Source organism: Myxine glutinosa, chromosome 4, assembly GCF_964187855.1.
Source record: "Myxine glutinosa chromosome 4, kmMyxGlut1.1, whole genome shotgun sequence".
Classification (NCBI taxonomy): domain Eukaryota; kingdom Metazoa; phylum Chordata; class Myxini; order Myxiniformes; family Myxinidae; genus Myxine; species Myxine glutinosa.
The window spans coordinates 165,659,527-165,683,264 of record NC_136264.1 but is presented as its reverse complement, the minus strand read 5'-3'; the positions used below and the strand labels follow the sequence as shown (position 1 = coordinate 165,683,264).

The window sequence follows — 23,738 nt, the reverse complement described above, 5'->3', positions numbered from 1 at the left end:
GGTGGATGGATGGGGTGCATGAACAGGGTGGATGGATGGATGGATGGGGTGGATGTATGGATGGGTGGGGTGGATGGATGGATGGGTGGGGTGGATGGATGGTGTGGGTGGATGGATGGATGGGGTGGATGGATGGATGGGGTGGATGCATGCGTGGGTGGATGGATGGGTGGATGGATGGGTGGATTGATGGATTGGGGTGGATGGATGTATCGGTCGGGTGGATGGATCCGTCAGTCCGTTTGCCCATCAGTCCAATAGTCCGTCAGTCTGTTCGCCCATCAGTCTGTCAGTCCGTCGTCCATCCGTCCATCCGTCAGTCAGTCAGTCGGTCAGTCTGTCCAACCGTCGGTCAGCCCATCAGTCCGTCAGACCGTCAGTCCGCCCGTCAATCAGTCCGTCCATTAGTCCATCCGTCTGAAGAGGTACATGGGGTGGGAGAGGGAGGGGGGAGGGAGGGTTGCCCCCCAAAATAGGTATTTTTTTTGTTTGTTTCTTTGAAGTCTTATGATTATGTTAGTATGATTCGACATGCTGCCCTGTCTTCTCGCAACCATTGAAATTGGTTTAAAATACCTTTAGTCAGTGCAGTACACTGTTTATTTTACCAGGTGAGCGCCAAGGGTATTGCCCCGATGTTTCAAACTTGTCACAAAGATACATAAACGAATAATACCGTGCACCATTACTCACTCTGCAAGCACCTTGTCCTCGTTCCTGTCCTAGTGTCCTAGTTCGTCTAAAAGATTTGGAGGAACAAAGACCGCGTTGTTCATAAATACTGGGTCACGTGGTTCTCACCGAAAGAGATTAATCGGAGCAAAAATAAATAAATAACTATGCACGTGAAGATCGGGACGATCAACGTAAGAGATGCAAATTAGGGGGTGGGGCCACGGTCCGTTGGTGTATTGTGACGTCAGGGTGATTGCTTGTTCGAGGTCACAATGGGAATTCTCATTTCGTGAGTTGGTGTTCCCGAGTGAGCATGTTACTACAAGCCGCCATTTTCATTTTTGTTTCTTCGGTGACATTCCGACCATGGCAGCAGGTAAGTAGGATTGTAAGAGATAATAAGGTGTAAGTACCGTTTTGTTTGATGGATTGGAAGAGCTAACATGAGGTGCGAGGTGCTGAATCCCACGTTGACTTTGTCTTGTTTTTTGAATCGAGAGGGAATTCCATTGTTCGAAATAGCCATGGAAGGTGTGAGTGAACCATCATCAGGTGTGATTCAAATATTTGTTTGGTACATTTTTCATGATCAGTTTGGTACATTTTCTCAAAATATATTCTATTATCTTCAAGTGGACGATTAAATATAGGAACTGGAATGCTTTCCCTCCATTCCTTTGGAATTTCCTCTCATATAATAACAGTTAAACCGTATATTGGACACCTGAACCTCATATTCACCGAGGCAGGTCCATACTTCCACTGGTCTCTCATGAGGTCCCACTGATTGGACAATCCTCTCACATTGGCTATGTTATCTGAAAGCACTTTTTGGAGAAATCGAAGATTCCAAGAGTTGTCTTTAAAAAGGGATTTTGTAAAATAAGCATTCTAAAATACGCCATTTCGTGTCTGTCTGTCTGTCTGATGAATGTTTGACGCCAATACATTCCGTCGTTACTTATCCAATCAAAACCAAACTTGACAGGATGACGAAGGGTTACATAATGTTGGTTGTAGCGCATTCATTTGCCCCCCTCCCCAAGGGGGTTTCTTCCCCGAGCAGGTTTTCGCCGCCATTGCCGTCAATGGGGTTAAGTGTTGAGGTGTATATCAATTGTAAATTAGTTTATCATGGCGTTTGTCCAAAGACGAAGATTTAATGTGGAGTTTTTCCAAAGACACTTTTAATAACAAAATTAATGATAATCGCATATTGTTCATGTTATTACAAAACAATATTAATACTGTCGCGACACATGGGTCCGCCAAGCGAGACCAGCAGCAGAATCTCCTTGCTCCAGCCGGTGACGTCACCGGCGGACAACCTCGGCGCCGGGGTGGCCGGTCACGTGACCACCAAAGCGTGCCGCGCGTGCGGTTATAATCCTTTGCACCTGTCGGTCACGTGACCACCGAAACACGCCTTGCCTGAGAGGTGTGGCTTTCGGTTTCGGTTATGCTTTCTGGTTTGGATATATATGCAGCCCGATAAACGGGCTTTTCAGAGTTCCCGAGTTGGTTTTTACAATAAACATCTTCTCGGACGAGTTTGTGTCTTGCCCGTCACTTCGTCCGTCTCAAGCAAGAGCCCTGCTCTTCACTGGTAACCCCGACGTGATCCCGACTGCCCCCGCACGGATGCGGGGGCTGCGAACGGACACGGCAAGCGCGCCCTAGCCAGGGAAGCCACCTAGGCTGGTGACGCCGGCTTCTCCCGCACGGCTTCGGGCGCAGTTTCGACCGCGGTTTCGACATGCCGGAGTTTCGGTAACGACGACGGCCATGACTATGAGGTTCGCGCACCGCGCTCGGCTCCTCCTCTATGACCGGAGGGGCGAACCTATTCCAAGACCCTGCGAAGGCACGGCTGCTTCGTCACCTTCGCGCGCACTGATGTTGGCGGCACGGCCGCTTCGTCACCCTCGCGCACCTACAACTACAACCGCAACTACTTCTCCGACCCTGCATCCTCGGGAGGCCCGCGAGGAACCTCGGCAGCCTCCCCCGAGGCCTCGACCAGCCCCTCGGTTGGCTCACACGCTTTTCGCGTGCACCGCTCGAGCCTTCTCAGCACTGCACCCGCGAACTGCAACCTCGGGAGGCCCGCGAGGAACCTCGGCAGCCTCCCCCGAGGACTTGCCCGGCCCCTCAGCCGCCCCCTGTCCATTGCACCCCCATCCGACCACCCGCCACCACACCGGACCCCCCTCAGGTTGACCTTCCTGGATCAAGTCCATTCTGGGGGGGCGTGTGTAGCGACCCACGGGTCCCCCAAGCGAGACCAGCAGCAGAATCTCCTTGCTCCAGCCGGTGACGTCACCGGCGGACAACCTCGGCGCCGGGGTGGCTGGTCACGTGACCACCAAAGCGTGCCGCGCGTGCGGTTATAATCCTTTGCACCTGTCGGTCACGTGACCACCGAAACACGCCTCACCTGAGAGGCGTGGCTTTCGGTTTCGGTTATGCTTTCTGGTTTGGATATATATGCAGCCCGATAAACGGGCTTTTCAGAGTTCCCAAGTTGGTTTTTACAATAAACATCTTCTCGGACGAGTTTGTGTCTTGCCCGTCACTTCGTCCGTCTCAAGCAAGAGCCCTGCTCTTCAATACTAATATTGTCCCACTTCCCCAAGGTGTTTATGTTGCAGTGATGACGTGTATATCGATATATATCGATGTTATAGCCGGCGAAGCCGGTGTTGTCAATAAACGAGTACGTATTATGTTGAAAACCTGATTTTGCCTTGGCTCGAGAATCCGAAGGGCAGTGGGCGCAGCCATCTTGCGGAGGCGGAAGTATGCATAACAAATTTAAAACGTTCATTAGGAGTTTCTTTCACCCGTCGTCGTTTGATTCACAATCTTATGCACCTCCGATGTATTAATAAAATAATTTAAGACCAACATCGGCCCGCACGGGCCTGGTTATCTTCAACAAAACGCGTCACCAAACACCGGACCCAATGAGAGTCGAGCATTTGCAAGAATATTTCTAAAATGAAAACGCTCAATGGTGGCCGCCATCGACCGGATGCGGAAGTTTGCATAAAACAATTGCGAAAAAGTTCAATAGGACTTTGTTTCACCCGTCGTTCTTTGATTCATAATATAATGAAACCTCTCATTAGTAATTAAAATACGTTAAGACCAACCTCGTTATCTTCAACGAAAATCGTCATCAAAGACCAGAACCAATGAGATTCGAGCATTTGAAAAAATATTTTTTTACAAGCTTATTACGCGTTTCGGACGGTGAAAACGGCGTCAAATATTCTCACATTGACGAAAAATTATTTTTTAGAAATCTCGCGGCCGTATGGGATAGTTTTTCACGGCCAGAAATACGGTATAAGCGGTTTACATATTTAGTTTAGAAATACGGATAGTTTTTCACGGCCGGAAATATCCGAAGTTGAGACGGAATTCTTCACCGAATTAATCACTGCGACGCCTGGAACGAGGTTGGTGCAAAACAACCGAATCACGCGTAAGCATATGCTGCTCGAAATAGTTCTCATCATATGCTCAAATTTCCTAAGCTAAATCGTCATTGCTTTGGGCACTGTGAAACGTATCAAGGCACTCGCTTACTGCACAGCGAAAAGGTACGAGCACTTGAACAACGTGTTTTTCGACTCGATTCTGCAAAACGCCCGCCATGTCACTCGGTCAAAGCCAAAACGAGGAACAATGTTTCGCCTCCATTCTTCATCGCCACACCGACCTATCAGATGTGGCATGAAGGACGACGTTTATGCTTAACCACGACATAAATGTACCCAAGTCTTGGGTACCCAAGCTAATTCGTGATAACTCTTCTCTTTTACCAAGTCTTACCAGGTACGGTACCTACTACACCTACCTACTACCAACTACCTAACCTACTGATACCATAGTGATGGAGTAAAATAGTGGCAAGAGGCTTTGGCTTCGCCGGCTCATTGCGGCTTTGCAGTCGGTACTAGTAGTTATAATGGCGTTTCCGTGGGAGCAACAGCTTCTACAGGAAGTAAAAATATTATAAACCTCAAACACATATGCTTAGCTTTTTAAACAGTCGCTAATGCTCTTTGTAACACTAAATGAAGGAATTTGGAGGAATCCCGACATCCGTGAAGTTAGGTTTACTTGCAGAACTGAGCAAAGATCTACTGTGCTCTGTATAACCCACATATGTGGGGTTGAAGGAGCTGGGGCTCCCACGTCGATCGGAAGAATGGACGCGACAAAAAGCTGGAATTCATCCGAGTTGCTTTATTCAAACCAAACACTCAGGCACTCTGAAAAGCCCGTTTATCGGGCAGCAATATATATACACATATTATCCCGGAGCGTTTGCCCAGGAAAGGCAAGAGGGGGCGTGGCCCAGCGTCCTGGCTGCGGCCTGGCAAGTTGAGGGCGAGCCTGCCCGGGCGTCCTGGACGAGCCCGGCATAGTGATCGCTCCGCGTCCTTGATAGGTGCAAGGCGATTGTGAAAACCCAGCGGTAGCCGCTACACACGTCCCCCCAGAATCGACTTGCACCGGCAGGGTCAATTTGAGGGGGGTCCTGATGACCCGGCCGAAGCGACCCCTGGCGGGTCGTGGGGGGGGGGGGGGTCCGGTGTGGTGGTGGGCGGTCGAGTGGGGGGCACCGTGGACGGGGGGCGGCCTCGCCGCGGCGGAAGGGCCACCCGTGGTGGGTGGTCGACGTCCATGTGCGCCGGCTTGAGGCGGTCCACCGCAATCCGGTCCGACCTGCCGCCGATGTCGATGACGAACGACTTGTCGTCCCGTCGCAGCACCCGGAAGGGCCCGTCGTACGGCAGCCGGAGTGGCCCCCGATGTGCGTTGTGACGCACAAAAACATACTCCGCTGTGCGAAGTGCTGGGGGGACGTAGGACTGGGGGTCACCGTGGTGGGATGTTGGCACGGGGGCAAACCGTCGGGCGGCCTCCTGGAGGTCCGAGCGCTGGTGAGCTGCGGACCAGGGACTGGTAGCGTCGGGCACGAATTCGCCCGGGACGCGTAGAACCTGGCCATAGACAAGCTCGGCGGTGGATGCCTGGAGGTCCTCCTTGGGGGCCGTGCGGAGGCCCAAAAGGACCCACGGCAGCCGGTCGGCCCAACCGCCGTCTTGAAGGCCGGCCATGAGCGCGGCCTTCATGGAGCGGTGGAATCGCTCGCACAACCCGTTTGCTTGGGGGTGGTAGGCCGTAGTACGGTGGAGCTTGACCCCCAAGTTGCGGGCGACCGCGCCCCACAGCTCGGAGGTGAACTGTGGTCCGCGGTCTGACGAGATGTCCGCCGGTGCGCCGAAGCGGGCGACCCAGGTGGCGATGAAAGCCTGCGCCACGTCGGCGGTGGTGGTGGAGACGAGGGGAACGGCCTCCGGCCACCTGGTGGTCCTGTCCACCATGGTGAGCAGGTGTGTGAACCCCCGTGACGGGGGGAGGGGGCCCACCAGATCCACGTTGACGTGGTCGAAACGTCGTTCGGTCACGGTGAAAGGTGCCAGCGGGGCCTGGGTGTGTCGGTGGACCTTGGCCCGTTGGCAGGCCGTGCAGGTGCTGGTCCAATCGCGGACGTCCCGACGAAGGCCGTGCCAGACGAATCGCGCCGACACCAGCTTCTGGGAAGCTTTCCGGCCCGGGTGGGAAAGGCCGTGGAGGGAGGCGAAGATGCGGCGTTGCCAGGTGACGGGCACGATGGGGCGAGGCTGGCCTTGGGAGACGTCGCAGAGCAGGACAGTGTCCGCGAAGGGGATGTCGGCCAGGCGGAGGCCCGTGTCCGCCGCCCGGAGGGCTTGCACCGTGGTGTCGGCGGTTTGGTCCGCCGCCATAAGCGCGAAGTCCACGCCCAGGTGGACCGCGTTCGCGCTGGCCCGGGAAAGACAGTCGGCCACGGCGTTGTTTTTGCCGGCGACGTGCCGGATGGCCATGGTAAACTCCGACACGGCGGAGAGGTGGCGCTGTTGGCGGGCCGACCACGGCTCCATGACCTTGGCCATGGCGTAAACCAACGGCTTGTGGTCGACGAACGCCGTGAAAGGTCGGCCCTCCAGGAGGTGGCGGAAATGGCGGATGGCCAGGTGTAGACCGAGGAGCTCCCGGTCAAACGTGCTGTATTTGAGCTCGTTCGGCCGGAGCTGCCGGCTGAAAAAAGCGAGTGGCTGCCAAACCCCGTTCACCCATTGCTCATGTACGGCGCCCACCACGTAGTCGGAGGCATCCGTGGTGAGGGCGATGGGAGCGTTGAGCACCGGGTGAGCGAGCAGTGTTGCGTCGGCGAGGGCCCGCTTTGAGCTTTGGAAGGCCGCGTCCATTGCTGCGGACCAGGCGATGTCGTGCTTGGCCGGCTTGACCCGGAGGGCTTCGTAGAGGGGCCGCATGAGTTGAGCAGCGCGGGGCACGAAGCGGTGATAAAAATTCACCATTCCCAGGAATTCCTGCAGGGCCTTTATGGTGCGGGGACGCGGGAACGTGGTGATGGCCTCGACCTTGGTTGGCAGCGGCACGGCCCCGTTCTTGGTGATGTGGTGGCCCAAAAAATCAACGGCCGTCGTGCCGAAGTGGCATTTGGCCGGGTTGACGATGAGGCCGTGCTCGCTGAGGCGCCTGAACAGTGTTCGGAGGTGGAGGAGGTGCTCGGCCCGGGACATGCTGGCGACGAGGATGTCGTCCAGGTAAACGAAAAGGAACGGCAGGTCACGCAGCACGCCGTCCATCAAGCGCTGGAACGCCTGAGCCGCGTTCTTGAGACCAAACGGCATCCGCAAGAATTCGAATAAGCCGAACGGCGTGATGACTGCCGTTTTAGGGACGTCGGCCGCCCTGACAGGTACCTGGTGATATCCCCGTATGAGATCAATTTTCGAAAAAATGACCCGTCCCGCCAGATGGGCGGAGAAGTCTTGGATGTGCGGGATCGGATACCTGTCGGGGGTGGTAGCGTCGTTAAGGCGGCGGTAGTCGCCACATGGGCGCCAGCCGCCCCCTGGCTTTGGGACGATGTGTAGTGGCGAAGCCCACGTGCTATCGGAGCGCCGCACGATGCCGAGGTGTTCTAAAGCGTCGAACTCGGCTATGGCCACGGCGAGCTTGGCCGGGTCGAGGCGGCGGGCTCTGGCGTAGACCGGTGGGCCCGTGGTTGGTATGTGGTGCTCGATCCCATGCCGTACTGCGACGGCCGAAAACGTCGGCCGCGTGAGGGCCGGGAACTCCGTGAGCAGGCGAGCAAACTCGTTCGCCGCCGGGACGGCGCATGCCAGCTCGGTCGGCGCGGAGCTGCTCAATGTGCATACCAGGGAGCTGAAGGTTTCGGCGTTGATTAAACGACGCCGTTGGACGTCCACCAGCAGTCCGTGTGTGCAGAGGAAGTCGGCGCCTTGCAGAGCCATGGGCACGTTTGCGGTTACAAACGTCCAAGCAAAGCGTTGGCCGCCGAAGCAGAGGGTGACGTTGCGCGGGCCGAAGGTGCGGATGGTCGATCCGTTGGCCGCAACCAAGGAGGGGCCGCAAACCGCGGACTGCCTGTCCTGATCAGAGGCGGGTATGACGCTCAGTTGGGCGCCGGTGTCACACAGGAAGCGCCGTCCGGATGCTTTATCCGTGATGAACAGTAAGTTGCCCGTGTGGCCGGCGCTCATGGCTGGTAACATGCTCATGGCATGGCTCACGGCTTCCCTGGCAAGGGCCCGGGGATCCGTGATCGTCGTGCTTGCCAGGGCGAGGCGTACCGGGTAAGGCAGCTGACGGAGGAACAGCTCCCGGAACAGGAATGCCGGAGAGTGCTCGCCGAGCAGCGAAAGCATGTAGTCCATTCGCTCGGAAGGGCGCGTGTCGCCGAGCTCGGGCAGGTCGAGCAGGCGCCGTGCACGTTCCGCCGATGGGAGGGCGAAAGCGTCGAGGAGAAGCTTATTAATCGCGCCGTATTTGTCAGCGGCTGGCGGGCTCTCGAGGAGGCTCAGGGCGCGGGCCGCGGTGGCCGAACCGAGCGCTGCTACCACATGGTGGAAGCGGGTGTCGTCGGCCGTGATGCCTCGCAGGGCGAACAGGGAATCCGCCTGTGCGAACCAAACCGCCGCGTGAGCCTCCCAGAAGGTAGGCAGTTTAAGGGCGACTGCCGTGTCCATGTCGGTAGGTCACCAATGAAGGAGCTGGGGCTCCCACGTCGATCGGAAGAATGGACGCGACAAAAAGCTGGAATTCATCCGAGTTGCTTTATTCAAACCAAACACTCAGGCACTCTGAAAAGCCCGTTTATAGGGCAGCAATATATATACACATATTATCCCGGAGCGTTTGCCCAGGAAAGGCAAGAGTGGGTGTGGCCCAGCGTCCTGGCTGCGGCCTGGCAAGTTGAGGGCGAGCCTGCCCGGGCCTCCTGGACGAGCCCGGCATGGTGATCGCTCCGCATCCTTGATAGGTGCAAGGCGATTGTGAAAACCCAGCGGTAGCCGCTACAGGGTTAATAACATGGCCCTGTCTGCCTCTGCCGTGGCATTTTTCGTGGCGAACCTTTGAAACTTGCTCCTGCTGTTTGATACGAAACTGAAAGGGACAAGCTCGGGTTGTGTGTGCGCTCCTTTACCAAGCAGCTAGCTAGCGCTTGCCAGGCCAGCCATTCCTTAACGGTTTTGAATGGAGTGCTTGCTCAAATGCTTAAACCATTTGGCGATCTCTTCACAAGAAACTTGGTAAATGAACACACACCCAATGTTCTTGAGATCCGACCATAGATCTACTGCAATCTACATACCCCAAAGAGGAATAACCCTTTTTTCTGCTGCCGGAATGAGCGGGTGTACCAGTTGTAAAAATATTGTTTAGTTTAATTTCAAATGAAATAAACTTTTGTCTTGTACCTGCCCTTGTCTATTTTCCATGGATTTTCCAGAATCATGCTGTCGAGGAAGGAGTGATGCCCAAGATTTGCGATGTCGCGTTCATCACATCTGCCCTATTATTATTAATATGGGTAATTTCATTTGGACCATGGTGTTGGTTCAGGAAGAATAGACACCGGAAAAAGAAGCCCTGCAAGCACTGGTAAAGAACACGAGTGACTTTTCATCAATATTTACAATGCCTTCATCCAAGGGGACAAGGCAGCTTGGAAATTTGAAACGAGTTACATAAAATTCTTACGAATAATCAAGTCTGACAAACGAAGGTCTGGTCCAGTGACAACAGGAAGTACCAGATCATGGACCTCCTTGAAAGGTGACATTCAGTCACCAGTCAAACCTGTCGTGGAAACATGAAATAATGTTACAATCGGCTGGACCGGGCCAGTTCCCTGTCCGAATCCCGACGAACCACGATTAAAGTGGTCATGCCGGTTCAGACGCTCCGACGAGAGTGGAGGGCTTAGATGGCTCTCCACCGCACTTTGGTGAAATGGTTGAGCCGGTAGAGCAACGTGCTGGTACGTTCCTCGTGCCCAGCACTGATTGGCGGCATGAGCAGTTTTGCTGCGCCGGATGCGGGGGTACATTTTGTATGGGACGCCAGTCGCTCCTGAACACAATCAGTCTTTTCACGGATGACCAAGAGCCATGCTGTGGCTTATGATCAGGGCAGCTCAAATCACTCGACAGAGACCCAGTTACTTTGCAAAGTCTCTTAAACAACAGGGGAGGGATAACAAAATAATCAATGGCTGTACAATTACTATACAACTATTATACACCACATGCATGGGGGGGTCGTACGATAGGTCCATGATTAGCTAACGATAAGACCTCAAGACACACCAAGACTAGACTGAAAATACCGTCGATGTGCTTGTTCGAGTACAGCAAGTCCCAGAGGGAAAGATGTGAGATGGCGGGGAGAAAGTTAGGTCTTGTGCCGAGGTCAGATCGTATTCATGCAGGCACGATGGAGGAGAGCTGCAGGTGGGACCTCAGGAGATTACAGGCAGGACTGCAGGCTTCGGGTGGGGAAGTGCTGATGTGGCAGGATGTGTCTGAAGTGAGACCGTGCACAAAGAGAAAAGCTTCCACAACGTAGACCAAGGTGCATATCCTTCCGGCCCCCTTTTGCATTGCACCCATCTTTATCCCTTTGGTGCACGCCCCATCATATTCCGTCACTTGGCTACACCCTGTGGCACATATTGGTCGTTTAGCCATTAATCAGGGGGGAGCCCCTTCCCTGAGCCTCTTGACCCATCCTCAAGTGTTCAGGGAAAATATCCGGGACTCACCCTCCCACCAAAACCTGTGCCTGTGTGAGGCAGAATTATCTCTTAAAACACATCTAGGACAGATTACAAAGGAAAGTACATTAATCAGGAATTTAAGGGAAAAGCTATTTTAATCCCTCAGATCGGCAGTCTGCAGCTTCCTCACTCTCTGCAGACCTGGACAAAATCACAGACTGGTCAAACAAGTGGAACATGTCTTTCAATCCTGACAAATCTCACACTCTTGCTTTGTCTCTCCGAAAAGACCAACTGGACAACCCTCCCATCTCAACAATCCTCTCCAAGAAGTTCTGTCGCTCAATCTTTTGGGTCTCACTATCTGCCATGATCTTTCCTGGGAAAACCACATTTCCTAGCTGGCCTCCAAAGCCAGTCGCCGACTGGGCATCCTCCGTCGTGTGAAGTCCTTCCTTGGCACACCTGAGCTCCTCAGCACATACAAGGCTTTCATCCGCAGCTCAATGGAATACTGCTCTCCCCTCTGGGCTAGTGCTCCTGCCTCACACCTAGCTCGGCTTCACGCTGTTGAAACCAAAGCGTTCAGAATCATTGGAATCTCCCGCGATGAAGCCGATTGTGAGGGCCTTTCACTCACTCACCGCAGGCAGGTTGGTGGTCTTTCTGTCTTCTACCGACTCCTATCCAGGCTAGCTCCCCCAGCTCTCTCTGTGCTCTGTCCCCCAAATATTCCTGCAGGTCGCACAAGATCTGATAGCAACCCTCTTCTGGTGAAATTGCCAAAATCAAGACTCTCTGCTCACCTTCATCTTTCATTCCTCTTTTCTCCCGCCTCTGGAACAAACTCCCTCACTCCCTTCAACCCCACTCTTCCCTCCAGGTCTTTAAAACAGCTGTTCACCACCATTTCTTATCTTCACCCATCCAAAACCTTGATCTTTTCTACCCCCGTTAATTCACCCCAGATCCACTTTTTTGAAATGCCAACTTCTTTCCTGGAGGTCCTCGCAGTGTCCATGTGTTTTATACGTCTCCCACCCCCCTCCCCTCCCCCTCCCCACATCTCCTGATGTCCCTGTTCTCTGCTGTTGTGCTTGTGTGGTTCCCTCTCTCTCCCCATATTGTCTCCCGCTCCCATTATTGTATGTTTTGTGTGATCCTTTTTTTTTTGTGATTGTTGTTCGCTCTCACACAAGCCTCGATCTTGTTTACAACAAAACAAACAAACAAAAAAAAAAACATGAGGAGGGAAGGCTACAGCTTTCTACACAAATATCGATGCATAATTGCCTCACTCTTATACTCATACATACAATATGTAAATAACTATTACTCAGCTTTTAATATTAACCCCTATGAACCATTTCCACAACACTATCATTCTGTCTTTCATCAGAATACTCCCTCAGATCACTCTCCTGAATAAATCCTGTCTTCTCCATTTCTTCTTATAATGGCCACTATTATTCCAAGGGTTAGCCGGGGGTTAGCCGGGGGATGTCCGCTCTTCATTAAGGATACCATGGGATCTTTACCGTCCACCAACGAATGCCGGTAGACGGCACGCCCAGTTTAACATCCATCCAAGGGACGGCACACAGATTGAAAGAGAGACAGCTTGGAGGTGAGTGTGCTTACCTCGAAGCCATCCTACCAGCCACCTGAACAGATCCTCTCTGTTTCAGATAATTTTTGGCTTAATTAACAATAATGGCCTCGGTTTATTATTTTGGAAGAGGAAAAGCAAGGAAGAGTAAATGAGGAAAAGGGATGAGGAAGAGCAGGAACAATTATTTTGGTGAAACCTTCAACTGCTCATAATGAAGTTTGAGCCTTCAGAGGGAGGTAAGAGCTTCATTAGCCCCTGCTGGACTTCGTCCAAAATGGGGGTTATGGATTCGGTCTCGTCCATCAATCCATCTGTCCGTCCGTCTGCAACCATATCTCGGAAGGGTGTGGACCGATTTTGTTCATACTTGACACAAAAACAATACATCATGGTATCCATGTGCACATCATTTTGTTTGGCGATGTGAACAAAGATGGCCAACTGGCGGCCATTTTAGTTGAAAAAACCCGATGCTGAACACGTCCTCAACCATTTATCGGACTTGAATTTACCCATGTAGTTCAAACTTGGCACACATATCATGAATGATGGCTTCCATGTGCCTGTCATTTATTTTTCAAGATCAGATCCAAAATGGCCGACTTGCAGCCATTTTGCTTCTCAAACGTGTCCCCAACCATTTCTCGGACTTGAATTTACCGATGTAGTTCAAGCTTGGCACACATATCATGAATGATGGCTTCCATATGCATGTCATTTATTTTTCAAGATCCGATCCAAAATGGCCGACTTGCAGCCATTTTGCTTCTTAAACGTGTCCCCAACCATTTCTTGACATGCATGGACCGATTTTCTTCAAACTCGGTACAAAGACAATATATGAGAGAATACATATGTAGAACATCTTGGTTTGTAATTCGATCAAAGGTGGCTGACTGGCGACCTTCAACTCTGTACAGCAACATTAGTAAAAGCACGGGAGCTATGACATTTTATGTCTTTTTCTTCTTGTTATTCTTTTGTATGCAGCCTGTGGGTGTTGGTTGCATCATTGCTGGGAGTGCACCTATGCCACTGATGCAGTGTCCCCTGTTTCCAGTAATCGGGTACGGTACTTATTTTACCGACCTTGGAAGGATGACAGGTTGAGTCTCACACCTGGTGCTATTTAACGGTTCAACAGGGGGCTGAAACTCATTACCCTAAGATCTTCAGCCAGTTATCTTAACTGTAAAGCCAACACTGGGCTTACCTGCAAGCTCAATGTTTTATATCCTATAACAATGGAACATGCTCTTCATCTTTTGAAAATCATACTTTTTTCTCGAACTCACAAGCTTTGTCTTTGTTTCTGCAGTTTTGAATGTGGCCGGAAGTACGAACAAAAAAAAAAGGTAAACAAAGAGCGGCCATTGCTGGAGAACTTTCAACAAAAGGAAGTTGCAGAGATGCAACAAGGAGAGTTGAATCCACTAAATTCCACTAATTATCATTATCTTTGCTTCCATTTGAAAAATTATTATTACCTCCGCCACGAAGGTGCATGGAGGTTGTTTTCACCCCTGTCTGTTTGTTTGTTACTTGCGAAAATCGAAGATTTCTCATTAATATATTGGTTGGTCTTGTGCGTTATTCTGTCTGTTTGTCTGTCTGTCTGTTTGAATGTCTGTCAATCACCTACAGATCACAATTTTCAACCGATATTCACGAAACTTCACCAAATGGTAGAGTTTGTCATAAGCAAGAAGCCTATTGTTTTTGGGGTCAATAGGTCAACAAAGGCCAAAGGTCACCAACTTTGTCAAATTTCTAAAATTCTCAATTTTCATCCAATTGACTTGAAATTTGAAGAGGATTTGCACATATGGTCACTGAATTCAACTACCAAGTATTTTTGAGGTCAACATCGGCCAAATAGTTAACATTAGCCAAAAGGTCAACATAGGCCAAATTTCTAAAATCCCCAATTTCCATCCAATTGTCTTGAAATTTGAATAGGATTTTCATATCATCGAACTGAATTCAACCACCAACTATATTTGAGATCAACATAGATCACAAGGTCAACATAGGCCAAATGTCAACCACTTATTTTTAAAGTTTCTAAAATCTTCAATTTACATCTGATTGACTTGAAATTTGAACATGATTTTCATATCAGCCAACTGAATTGAACCACCAACTATTTTTGAGGTCAACATAGGCCAAAAGGTCAAAGGTCAACAACCATTTCCAATTTTTTTTAATCCTCAATTTTCATCAGATTGACTCTAAATTTGAATAGGATTTTTATGTGAGTGAACTGAATTCAATCAACTATTTTTGAGATCAAAATCGACCAAAAGGTCAACATAGTCCGAAGGTCGACCAACTTTATCAAATTTCTAAAATCCTCAATTTTAATCCGATTGACTTGAAATCTAAATAGGATTTGCATATCTGGTCATTGAAACCAATCATCAACTATTTTTGAGGTCAACATAGGCCAAAAGGTCAACATAGGCCAAATTTCTAAAATCCTCACTTTTCATCCGATTAACTTGAAACTTGAAGTGGGTTTGCATATCTGGTCATTAATTCAACCACAAATTATTTTTGAGGTCATCATAGGCCAACAACTTATTTTAGGAATTTCGCAAGTATCGTGCTGTGCACGACATATTTCTTGTTTGTTTGTGAAGAAGACATCTCAAAAGGTTGTGTACGGATTCAAACGAAATTTGGTAGAGAGGTAGTGTATATGACAAGGACGAAATGATTAGATTTTGGTGAAGATCCAGATTCAGATCTGGCTAGTGGAATTTTTTAAGCGATTCTTCACCATTGAGAGATTGGGTGAAAAACGATTAAAACCTGATATTTAAAAACGTTATGGACGAGTTATGACGAAACTTGGTGGACGAGTTGGTTAAGTGACAAGAACAAGCCAATTAGATTTTGGTGCAGGTCTGAATCCAGATCAGGCCTATCAGTGGGATACAAAACATAAACTGTTCAGCCTGGCAGAGGTTTGCGCTCTACCGAGTGCCGTTCTAGTCTTTAGTGATGTTTCTTCATTATGTTATTTCCATCTCTTCATGACGCAATGTGTTCTATTGCACAGGTCGAGTTGCTTTCACGATTGGACGTGAAGGATGAACAAGTCAATCAGTTCACAGTGAAAAACAAGATCCTTTCAGACGATCTCGAAAAAGTTTCGATCAAGTTGCCAAAAGTACAACTTCAGCTCCAGAAACAACAGCAATGGAATGAGGAAGAACAACAAAAGAACGTTGAGAGCTTCCAACAAGTAAGGAACCGTTATCAAGCATGTGGGACTACAGATGCCAAGATGATGAACATCATGTTCACCTACACGTGTTCTGATGAGATTGAACACCTCGCAGGGGTCGTGCTGCTAATGAGACATTTACAAATGCAAGACCGTTGTTTGGAATTTGTGAAATTCCATGTGAACCTTCCACCTTTAACCAGAGTTGATTCTAGTTTAGACTTGAGAGGGACACCTCCATAATGTATTGATGTTTTTTGATTGATGATGGGAAGGAGTGCGTAATGGTGAGCTGTGTGGTCTTGAATTTTCTTTCAAACCCGTCACTGGGTTTCTTTCTGGTTATGTAGAATAGAAAACAAGAAACTTCGTCGATGATACTGTCATGTTTCTACCTCACAGGTTGATGCACTTTCACAACGATTGGACGTGAAGGATGAACAAGGTAATGAGTTCACAGTGAAAAACAAGATCCTTTCAGACGAACTCGAAAAAGTTTCCATCAAGTTGCCAAAAGTACAACTTCAGCTCCAGAAGCAACGACAATGGAATGAGGAAGAACAACAGAAGAACGTTGAGAGCTTCCAACAAGTAAGGAACCGTTATCAAGCATGTGGGACTACAGATGTCAATGGGGTGAACATCATGTTCACCTCCACATGATTTAATGAGTTTTAACACCTTGCAGGGGTCGTGCTCCTTGTGAGACATTTACAAATGGAAGACTATTCATTGGAATGTAGAACAGAAAACAGAAACATTCCTGTCAGTGACACTGTCATGTTTCTGCTGCACAGGTCGAGCTGCTATCTCAGCAGGTGAAATCAACGGATAATCAATTGGATGAGATGACTTCACGGATTGAAGCACTTTTGATGGATCGCTCACACCTGGAGAGCAAATGTTCTGAATTGGAACAGCAGCTCCAGGAACAGCGAAAGAAGCAGGAGCAACAGGATGTTGAGTACCGTCAACAAGTAAGCAACCGTTATCGAACATTGTGGGACTTGCTCCACACTGTCTGACCTTTGACCACAGAATAACAGATACTAAAGAGCATAAGATAATGTTTCCCTCGATGTGCGATGATTGCTGATGTGTTTTAATCACTTGCAGGTGACGCAGCTCAAGACGGATTTTCAAACTAAAGACAACGACTGGGGTGAAGTGGTCTTGAAAAATAACGAAACTGTAAAGGCAGTGGAAGAAATGAAGAGGAAGTTCGAGGAATGGGAGCAACGATCTCAGTCCACTTCAAAAAAAAATTCCATCTCTTATGATTCCAAATCACTCCATGATCTAAATTCACATTCGTTCCACCCCTCCTCTGTCGTTCTTAAACGGATCGCTGACGCGGAAATCACAAATAACCCAATTTGTTATCAATGTTCGTCTTTCATGAATCATCCACGTTCTAAACTCCCCCCTCGCCCCTCCCCTGCAAATCTCCCCCCTTGACCCTCCCGTTCTAAACTCCCCCCTCGCCCCTCCCCTGCAAATCTCCCCCCTTGACCCTCCCGTTCTAAACTCCCCCCTCGCCCCTCCCCTGCAAATCTCCCCCCTTGACCCTCCCCTTCTAAACTCCCCCCTCGCCCCTCCCCTGCAAATCTCCCCCCTTGACCCTCCCCTTCTAAACTCCCCCCTCGCCCCTCCCCTGCAAAACTCCCCCCTTGACCCTCCCCTTCTAAACTCCTCCACCTCCCCTCCTCCTCCACCTCCACCTCCACCTCCACCGCCTCCACCTCCACAACACATTAATACCTCCACCTCCCCCAACCTTCTGTCCCCTCAAAGAACCCCTCACTGTGCCTCATCCCATCACCATCAAACCTTTCATCCTCATCCTTCCCTTTCTTGGAACTCTTCTGTAATCTCTGACACACGATCAACTGCTCTTTCCTACCTCCTCCTCCCCTCCCCTCTCCTGCACCCGATACTCCCCCTCTCTCCTCATTAACGATATGGACCTCAAACATCCGGGGCCTGGAGAGGAAATATTCTGAATTGGAACAGCAGCTCCAGGAACAGCGAACCGAGCAGGAGCAGCAGGATGTTGAGTGCCGTCAACAACTAAGCAACCGTTATCGAACAATGTGGGACTTGCTCCACACTGTCTGACCTTTGACCACAAAAGAACAGATACTAAAGAGCATAAGATAATGTTTCCCTCGATGTGCGATGATTGCTGATGTGTTTTAATCACTTGCAGGTGACGCAGCTCAAGACGGATTTTCAAAGTAAACATAACTGCTGGGATGAAGTTGAAATTTGAAGAGGATTTACATGTCATCTAACTGAATTCAACCACCAACTATTTTTGAGATCAGCATAGGCCAAAAGGTCAACATAGGCCAAAGGTCAACAAAAATTTCAAATTTCTAAAATCCTCAACTTTAATCCTATTGACTTGAAATTTGAATAGGATTTTCATTTCAGCCAACTGAATTCAACCACCAACTAATTTTGAGATCAGCATGGCCCAAAAGGTCAACATAGGCCAACGGTCAACAACAATTTCAAATTTCTAAAATCCTCAATTTTCATCCGATTCACTTGAAATTTGAATAGGATTTACATATCAGCTAACTCAATTCAACCACCAACTATTTTTGAGATCAGCATAGGCCAAAGGGTCAACATAGGCCAAAGGTCAACCACTTTTTTTCAAATTTCTAAAATCCTCAATTTTCATCCGATTGACATGAAATTTGAATAGGATTTTCATTTCAGCCAACTGAATTCAACCACCAACTAATTTTGAGATCAGCATGGCCCAAAAGGTCAACATAGGCCAACGGTCAACAACAATTTCAAATTTCTAAAATCCTCAATTTTCATCCGATTCACTTGAAATTTGAATAGGATTTACATATCAGCTAACTCAATTCAACCACCAACTATTTTTGAGATCAGCATAGGCCAAAGGGTCAACATAGGCCAAAGGTCAACCACTTTTTTTCAAATTTCTAAAATCCTCAATTTTCATCCGATTGACATGAAATTTGAATAGGATTTTCACATCAGCTAACTGAATTCAACCACCAACTCTTTTTGAGATCAACATCGACCAAATGTCAACATAGGCCAAAAGGTCAACAAAGGCCTGAATTTCTAAAATTGTCAATTTTCATCCGATTAACTTAAACTTTGAAGACGATTTGAATATCAGGTCACTGAATTCAACCACGAATTATTTTTGAGGTCAAAAGGATGCTCTACCGAGTGCCATTCTACTTTGTTCTGTTTTGTCAAGTGTCGCTCAATGAGTGATTTTTCATTTGTTTGTTTGTTTGTGAACAAAATATCTCAAAAAAGTTGTGGATGGATTCGGACAAAATTTGGCAGGGATGTAGCATATGTCACAAGGACGAAATGATTAGATTTTGGTGAAGATCCGGATTCGGATCCGGCTACTGGAATTTTAAAGTTATTCTTCACCATTGGTATTTTGGGCCAAAAACGATACATCGCGGGATATCTCAAAACGTTATGGATGGATTTGGACGAAACTTGGTGGACCGGTTGGGTCTGACAAGTACAAATAGATTAGATTTTAGTGAAGATCTGAATATGGATTCCGATATGAGAATTATATATATATTTAAGTGATTCTTCACCATTGGGAGATGGGGCCAAAAACGATACATTGCGGGATATCTCAAAAAGTGATGGATGGATTTGGACGAAACTTGGTGGACCGGTTGGGTGTCCGACAAGGAAGAAGCGATTTAATTTTGGTGAAGATCTGAATATGGATTCCGATATGAGAATTATTTAATTTCTTTAGTGATTCTTCACTATTGAGTGATGTGGCCAACCAGGCCGAGGTATGCTCTCTACTGAATGCCGTTCTAGTTTTACTGACTGAGAAACATATTTTTGTGTTTCGACAGATGAATGGTTATTTCACATTTCTGGAGAAATTATTGAAGGAGTGGAAAATATCGACACGCATCCATTTAATGCTCCAGGATCTGATAGATCTTCACATAGTAAGTAATTTTCATCTTACTCAGGTGTGCCAATTCACAATTAATACCTGTCTCAAAGTTCGAACCACCAACCAACGTTCCGGTTCCTTGAGCTCGGTCGTGCTGATCTTTGGACTCCTCCGGTATCCTCAGAGTTCTCGCGATCGCTTTGTCGATTTTTCTGCTGTTTATTTTGCTGTTTATGTGTTTACTGTGAGCTTGGAGGATTAGTCGGATTTTTCGTACCGTGTTTTTTGAGGCCTACCCGGTTCCCTCATTAGTCGTTGTGTGTCCAAGATCGTCCTTTCTCTGCACTACCTTTTATTTTCACCTTTTCCTTCTCCCAACTTTTTACAGCACGTGTTGTCTCGCCCCTCCCATCCTCCCATCCTCCATCTTTTCCTCTCTTTTCTGGACGATGTCACCTTTCTATCCCCATTCTTTTTGTGAAGTGTATCACCAAACTCTTTCACGATCGCTTTCAACCTTTCTCTTTTTTACTCAAATCTGTTTTCACTTAACCTTCAAAGAAAAAAGGAATCACTCCTCCCGTACTAAGCAAGTGCTTATATATACCTCCTCCTTCCTTCTTCCGTGTTGTTTAATCCCTTTTATTGCAATTCACTCTTCTTCCTTTTTCAAAGGCTGTTTTCAAATCCCCCTTTCAATCATTCCATTTCAAAAAATAAATCTCTTACATTTCTTCCCTTCTCCAATCTCTAAACTCACCTTTATATCACCCCTCCTTTAACGTTTTCAAATGTATCTCTGACTTGAAAATCTCAACAACCCCAGTTTGCATTGGATGAATGTGGGAGGAGGCAGATTTGTGGGTGAGTTAAGAGGAAACTTTGGAGGAGGATTGGAGGAGTGAGAGGGGAGATTTGAAGGGAAGGGGGAGGGGTGAGGGTGGAGTTTTTAAGGGGAGGTGTTAAGGGGGGGTTGAAGGGGGAGGGGGAGGGGTGAGTGTGGAGTTTTTAAGGGGAAGGGGGAGGGGTGACGGTGGAGTTTTTAAGGGGGCGTTTAAGGGGAAGGGGGAGGGGTGAGGTTGGAGTTTTTAAGGGGAGGTGTTAAGGGGGGGGTTGAAGGGGGAGGGGGAGGGGTGAGGGTGGAGTTTTTAAGGGGAAGGGGGAGGGGTGACGGTGGAGTTTTTAAGGGGGCGTTTAAGGGGAAGGGGGAGGGGTGAGGTTGGAGTTTTTTAAAGGGAGGGTGAGGGGGGAGTTTGAAGGGGAGGGGTATGGGGGAGTTCTGAAGGAGAGGGTGGAGATTTGAATGGGAGGGTTGGGGGGTGGGGGGTGGAGATTTGAAGGGGAGAGGTGTGGGGGCGATAGTTTTGAAGGGGAGGGAAGAGCGGGATAAATTAAGGGGAAGGGTGTGGGGGAGAGGGATGAGGGGCGAAATGAAGGGGAGGAGTGAGGAGGGTTTTGAAAGGGAGAGGTAGGGGTGAGATAGTGATGGAATGGGGATAGGAGGGAGTGGAGGGAGGGGACATGGAGTGGGATGCTGGTAAGAGATAGGGTTCGTAGGACAGGAGGGAACAGACAGGGAAGGGGTTGACACTGAAGATGTACAAAAGGAGCAATTAATGAAATACAACCATCTCTCTTCCAAATCATTCCTCCACCTCCGATCCTCTACTTCCCTCTGCCCCACCTCATATTATTCATCACTGTGCCTCATCACATCACCACCTCGCCTTTGGTCCTCCTCATCCTGCCCTTTCTTCCAGCTCTCTTCCTCACTCCACCACATCCCCATGAGTACCTCTGTCTACGGCTTCCCCTCCACTTCCACCTCTTGTTTATGTGTGTTGTACCGTCCAACAAACAGTGATGACTCCATTTACATCTCGCTGTCCGCCAACATGGACCAACTTCTATCCACTCATCCCAACTCTCTTTTCATCATACTGTCGTGACCAAAAATATTGGTACCCTTGCACTTTTTTCAAATAATGTCTCAAACCACCTAACTTGTGAAATTCCAATACATCTCGTCCAGGAAATTGTTGAAATTAAAAAATATTTTGGTATCTACATACAGTATGTATTTCTTTGGTTTACAATGGAACAAAACAAAAAAAAAAGCTGAAAAAATTACTAAATCTTAGCTTATCCCACAGAAATCCTAAAATGGCCCGCACAATATTATTGGCACCTTTTAGAGGTTGTTAGAAATAATTAGATTTCAAACAGGTGATTCTCCTTTACTTTGGAATTGAACTCACCGATGGTATTAATTATTCCTTTAAAAAAGTAACTGAACTCACCTGCAATACAAGAATCACTCATTAAACTAGTTTGAATAGAGAAAAGGAGTCATTCTGCTGTTTTGTGTCACTGTGTGTACCGCGATGAGCATGGAGAAAAGAAATAATACCAGAGAATTGTCTGAGGAGGTCAGACACACGATTGTAGCAAAGCATGGACAATCTCAAGGCTACAAGTCCATCGCCAGAGACCTTGATGTTAATGTGTCCACCATACGCAATGTTATCAGGAAGTTTAAGGCCCATGGCATTGTAGCCAACCTCGCTGGACGTGGCCACAAGAGAAACTTTGATCGAACATTGCAGCGAAGGATTGTTCGAATGATGGAGAAAGCACCTCGATCAACTGTCAAACAGATTCAAGCTGACCTTCAGACACAAGTTACGATAGTTTCAACTCGCACCATCCGTCGCCAACTCAATGAAAGGGGGTTCTATGGTCGGAGACCCAGGAGGATCCCACTGCTGAGAGAGAGACAAGAAAGCCCGACTGGAGTTTGCCAAAACACACTTGAACAAGTCAAAAAAATCCTTCTGGGATAATGTCCTGTGCACAGATGAGACCAAATTAGAACTTTTTGGGAAAGCCAAAATTTTACAGAATATATATATATTTTTTTTCATTTAATTTTTTTCATTTTTACATTTTTACAAGTTTTCATTTCATTTTTACACAAAATTTTCCATTTGTTTACAGAAAACAAAATGAAGCCTTCAAAGAAAAAAACACCTTCCCTGCAGTCAAACATCATTGAACCTCTATGTTTGACTGTAGGAATGAATGACATGAATGACATGAATTGAATGAATGAATGAGCGTTGTTTTTTTTTTGTTTTTTTATAAATGGCCTTGACAAAACGATCATACATTCATTCCTACAGTCAAACAGAGAAGAGGTTCAGTGATGTTTTGGGGTTGCTCTGCTGCCTCTGGCACTGGGTGCCTTGAGTGTGTGCATGGTATGGTGAAAATCAAGGATGTCCACAGAACAAACTCCAACGTGAGCTTTTATTCACTCGAATACAACACATCTGGAGGGAAGCATATAAGGCACAAATAAGTAAACATTCCCAGACAACCTTCATTAATGCTGAGGCAATGCAGAGACAATAATAATAATAATAATAATAATAAAGGAGTCTTATATAGCCCCATCAAGCAGAGTAAACTACGCTCATGGCGCTTTACATTATCATGCGAACGCACACACACCGCACACACACACACACAAACATACACACACACAGACACACCTTCACTCTTGCCCTATTCCTCTCCCTCCCCATTCAAAACCCACAGATGTGTGCACTCCCCTTCCTCCTCTCCCCCCTCCCCCGCACATGCACACAGACATACTCTCGATCTCTGTCCCACCTCAAACCAAAGGGAAAACAGGACTTAGACTTTGAAAGACTTGTGAAACAGATAGGTTTTGAGGGAGGTTTTAAAGGCAGGAAGAGAGTCAACATGTCGAACAGAGGAAGGCAAGTCATTCCAGAGCAGAGGTGCAGCAAAGGAAAAGGATTTCTCGCCAAACGACTTGGTGCTGGTGCGCGGCGGCTCTCAGGTCATAGAGTCGTCGCTTGAACGAAGCCGTCGCCGAGGTTCATAGAGATTGAGCAAATCGGAGAGATAGTGAGGTCCCGTTCCACACAATGATTTATAACATAGTGTGCAAATTTTGTGTTGCACACGAGCAGAGACAGGCAGCCAGTGTAAAGATTCAAGAAGCGGAGTAACATGGTCAGACTTCTTCGCCTTACAGACAAGACGAGCGGCAGAGTTTTGAACCTTTTGTAACTTATCCAAGAGAAACTGAGGGCAGCCA

The 23,738-nt window shown here is 48.2% G+C and overlaps 2 protein-coding genes across 3 annotated transcripts in view; one reads left to right on the top strand and one right to left on the bottom strand.

The window, feature by feature from the left end:
- LOC137417557 (phosphatidylinositol-3,5-bisphosphate 3-phosphatase MTMR2) overlaps window positions 1-23,738 on the bottom strand; it is a 183,772-nt gene that overhangs the window by 154,926 nt on the left and 5,108 nt on the right. The gene's annotated exons all lie outside the window — the stretch shown is intronic.
- The window catches only part of LOC144891850 (eukaryotic translation initiation factor 4 gamma 1-like), a 9,104-nt gene continuing 1,763 nt past the window's right edge, over window positions 16,398-23,738 (top strand). The window contains exons 1-2 of the mRNA XM_078776714.1: window positions 16,398-16,646; window positions 19,563-19,661. Coding sequence (XP_078632840.1) covers window positions 16,518-16,646; window positions 19,563-19,661 — 228 coding nt within the window. The 5' untranslated portion in view covers window positions 16,398-16,517. The remainder of the gene's footprint in view (window positions 16,647-19,562; window positions 19,662-23,738) is intronic.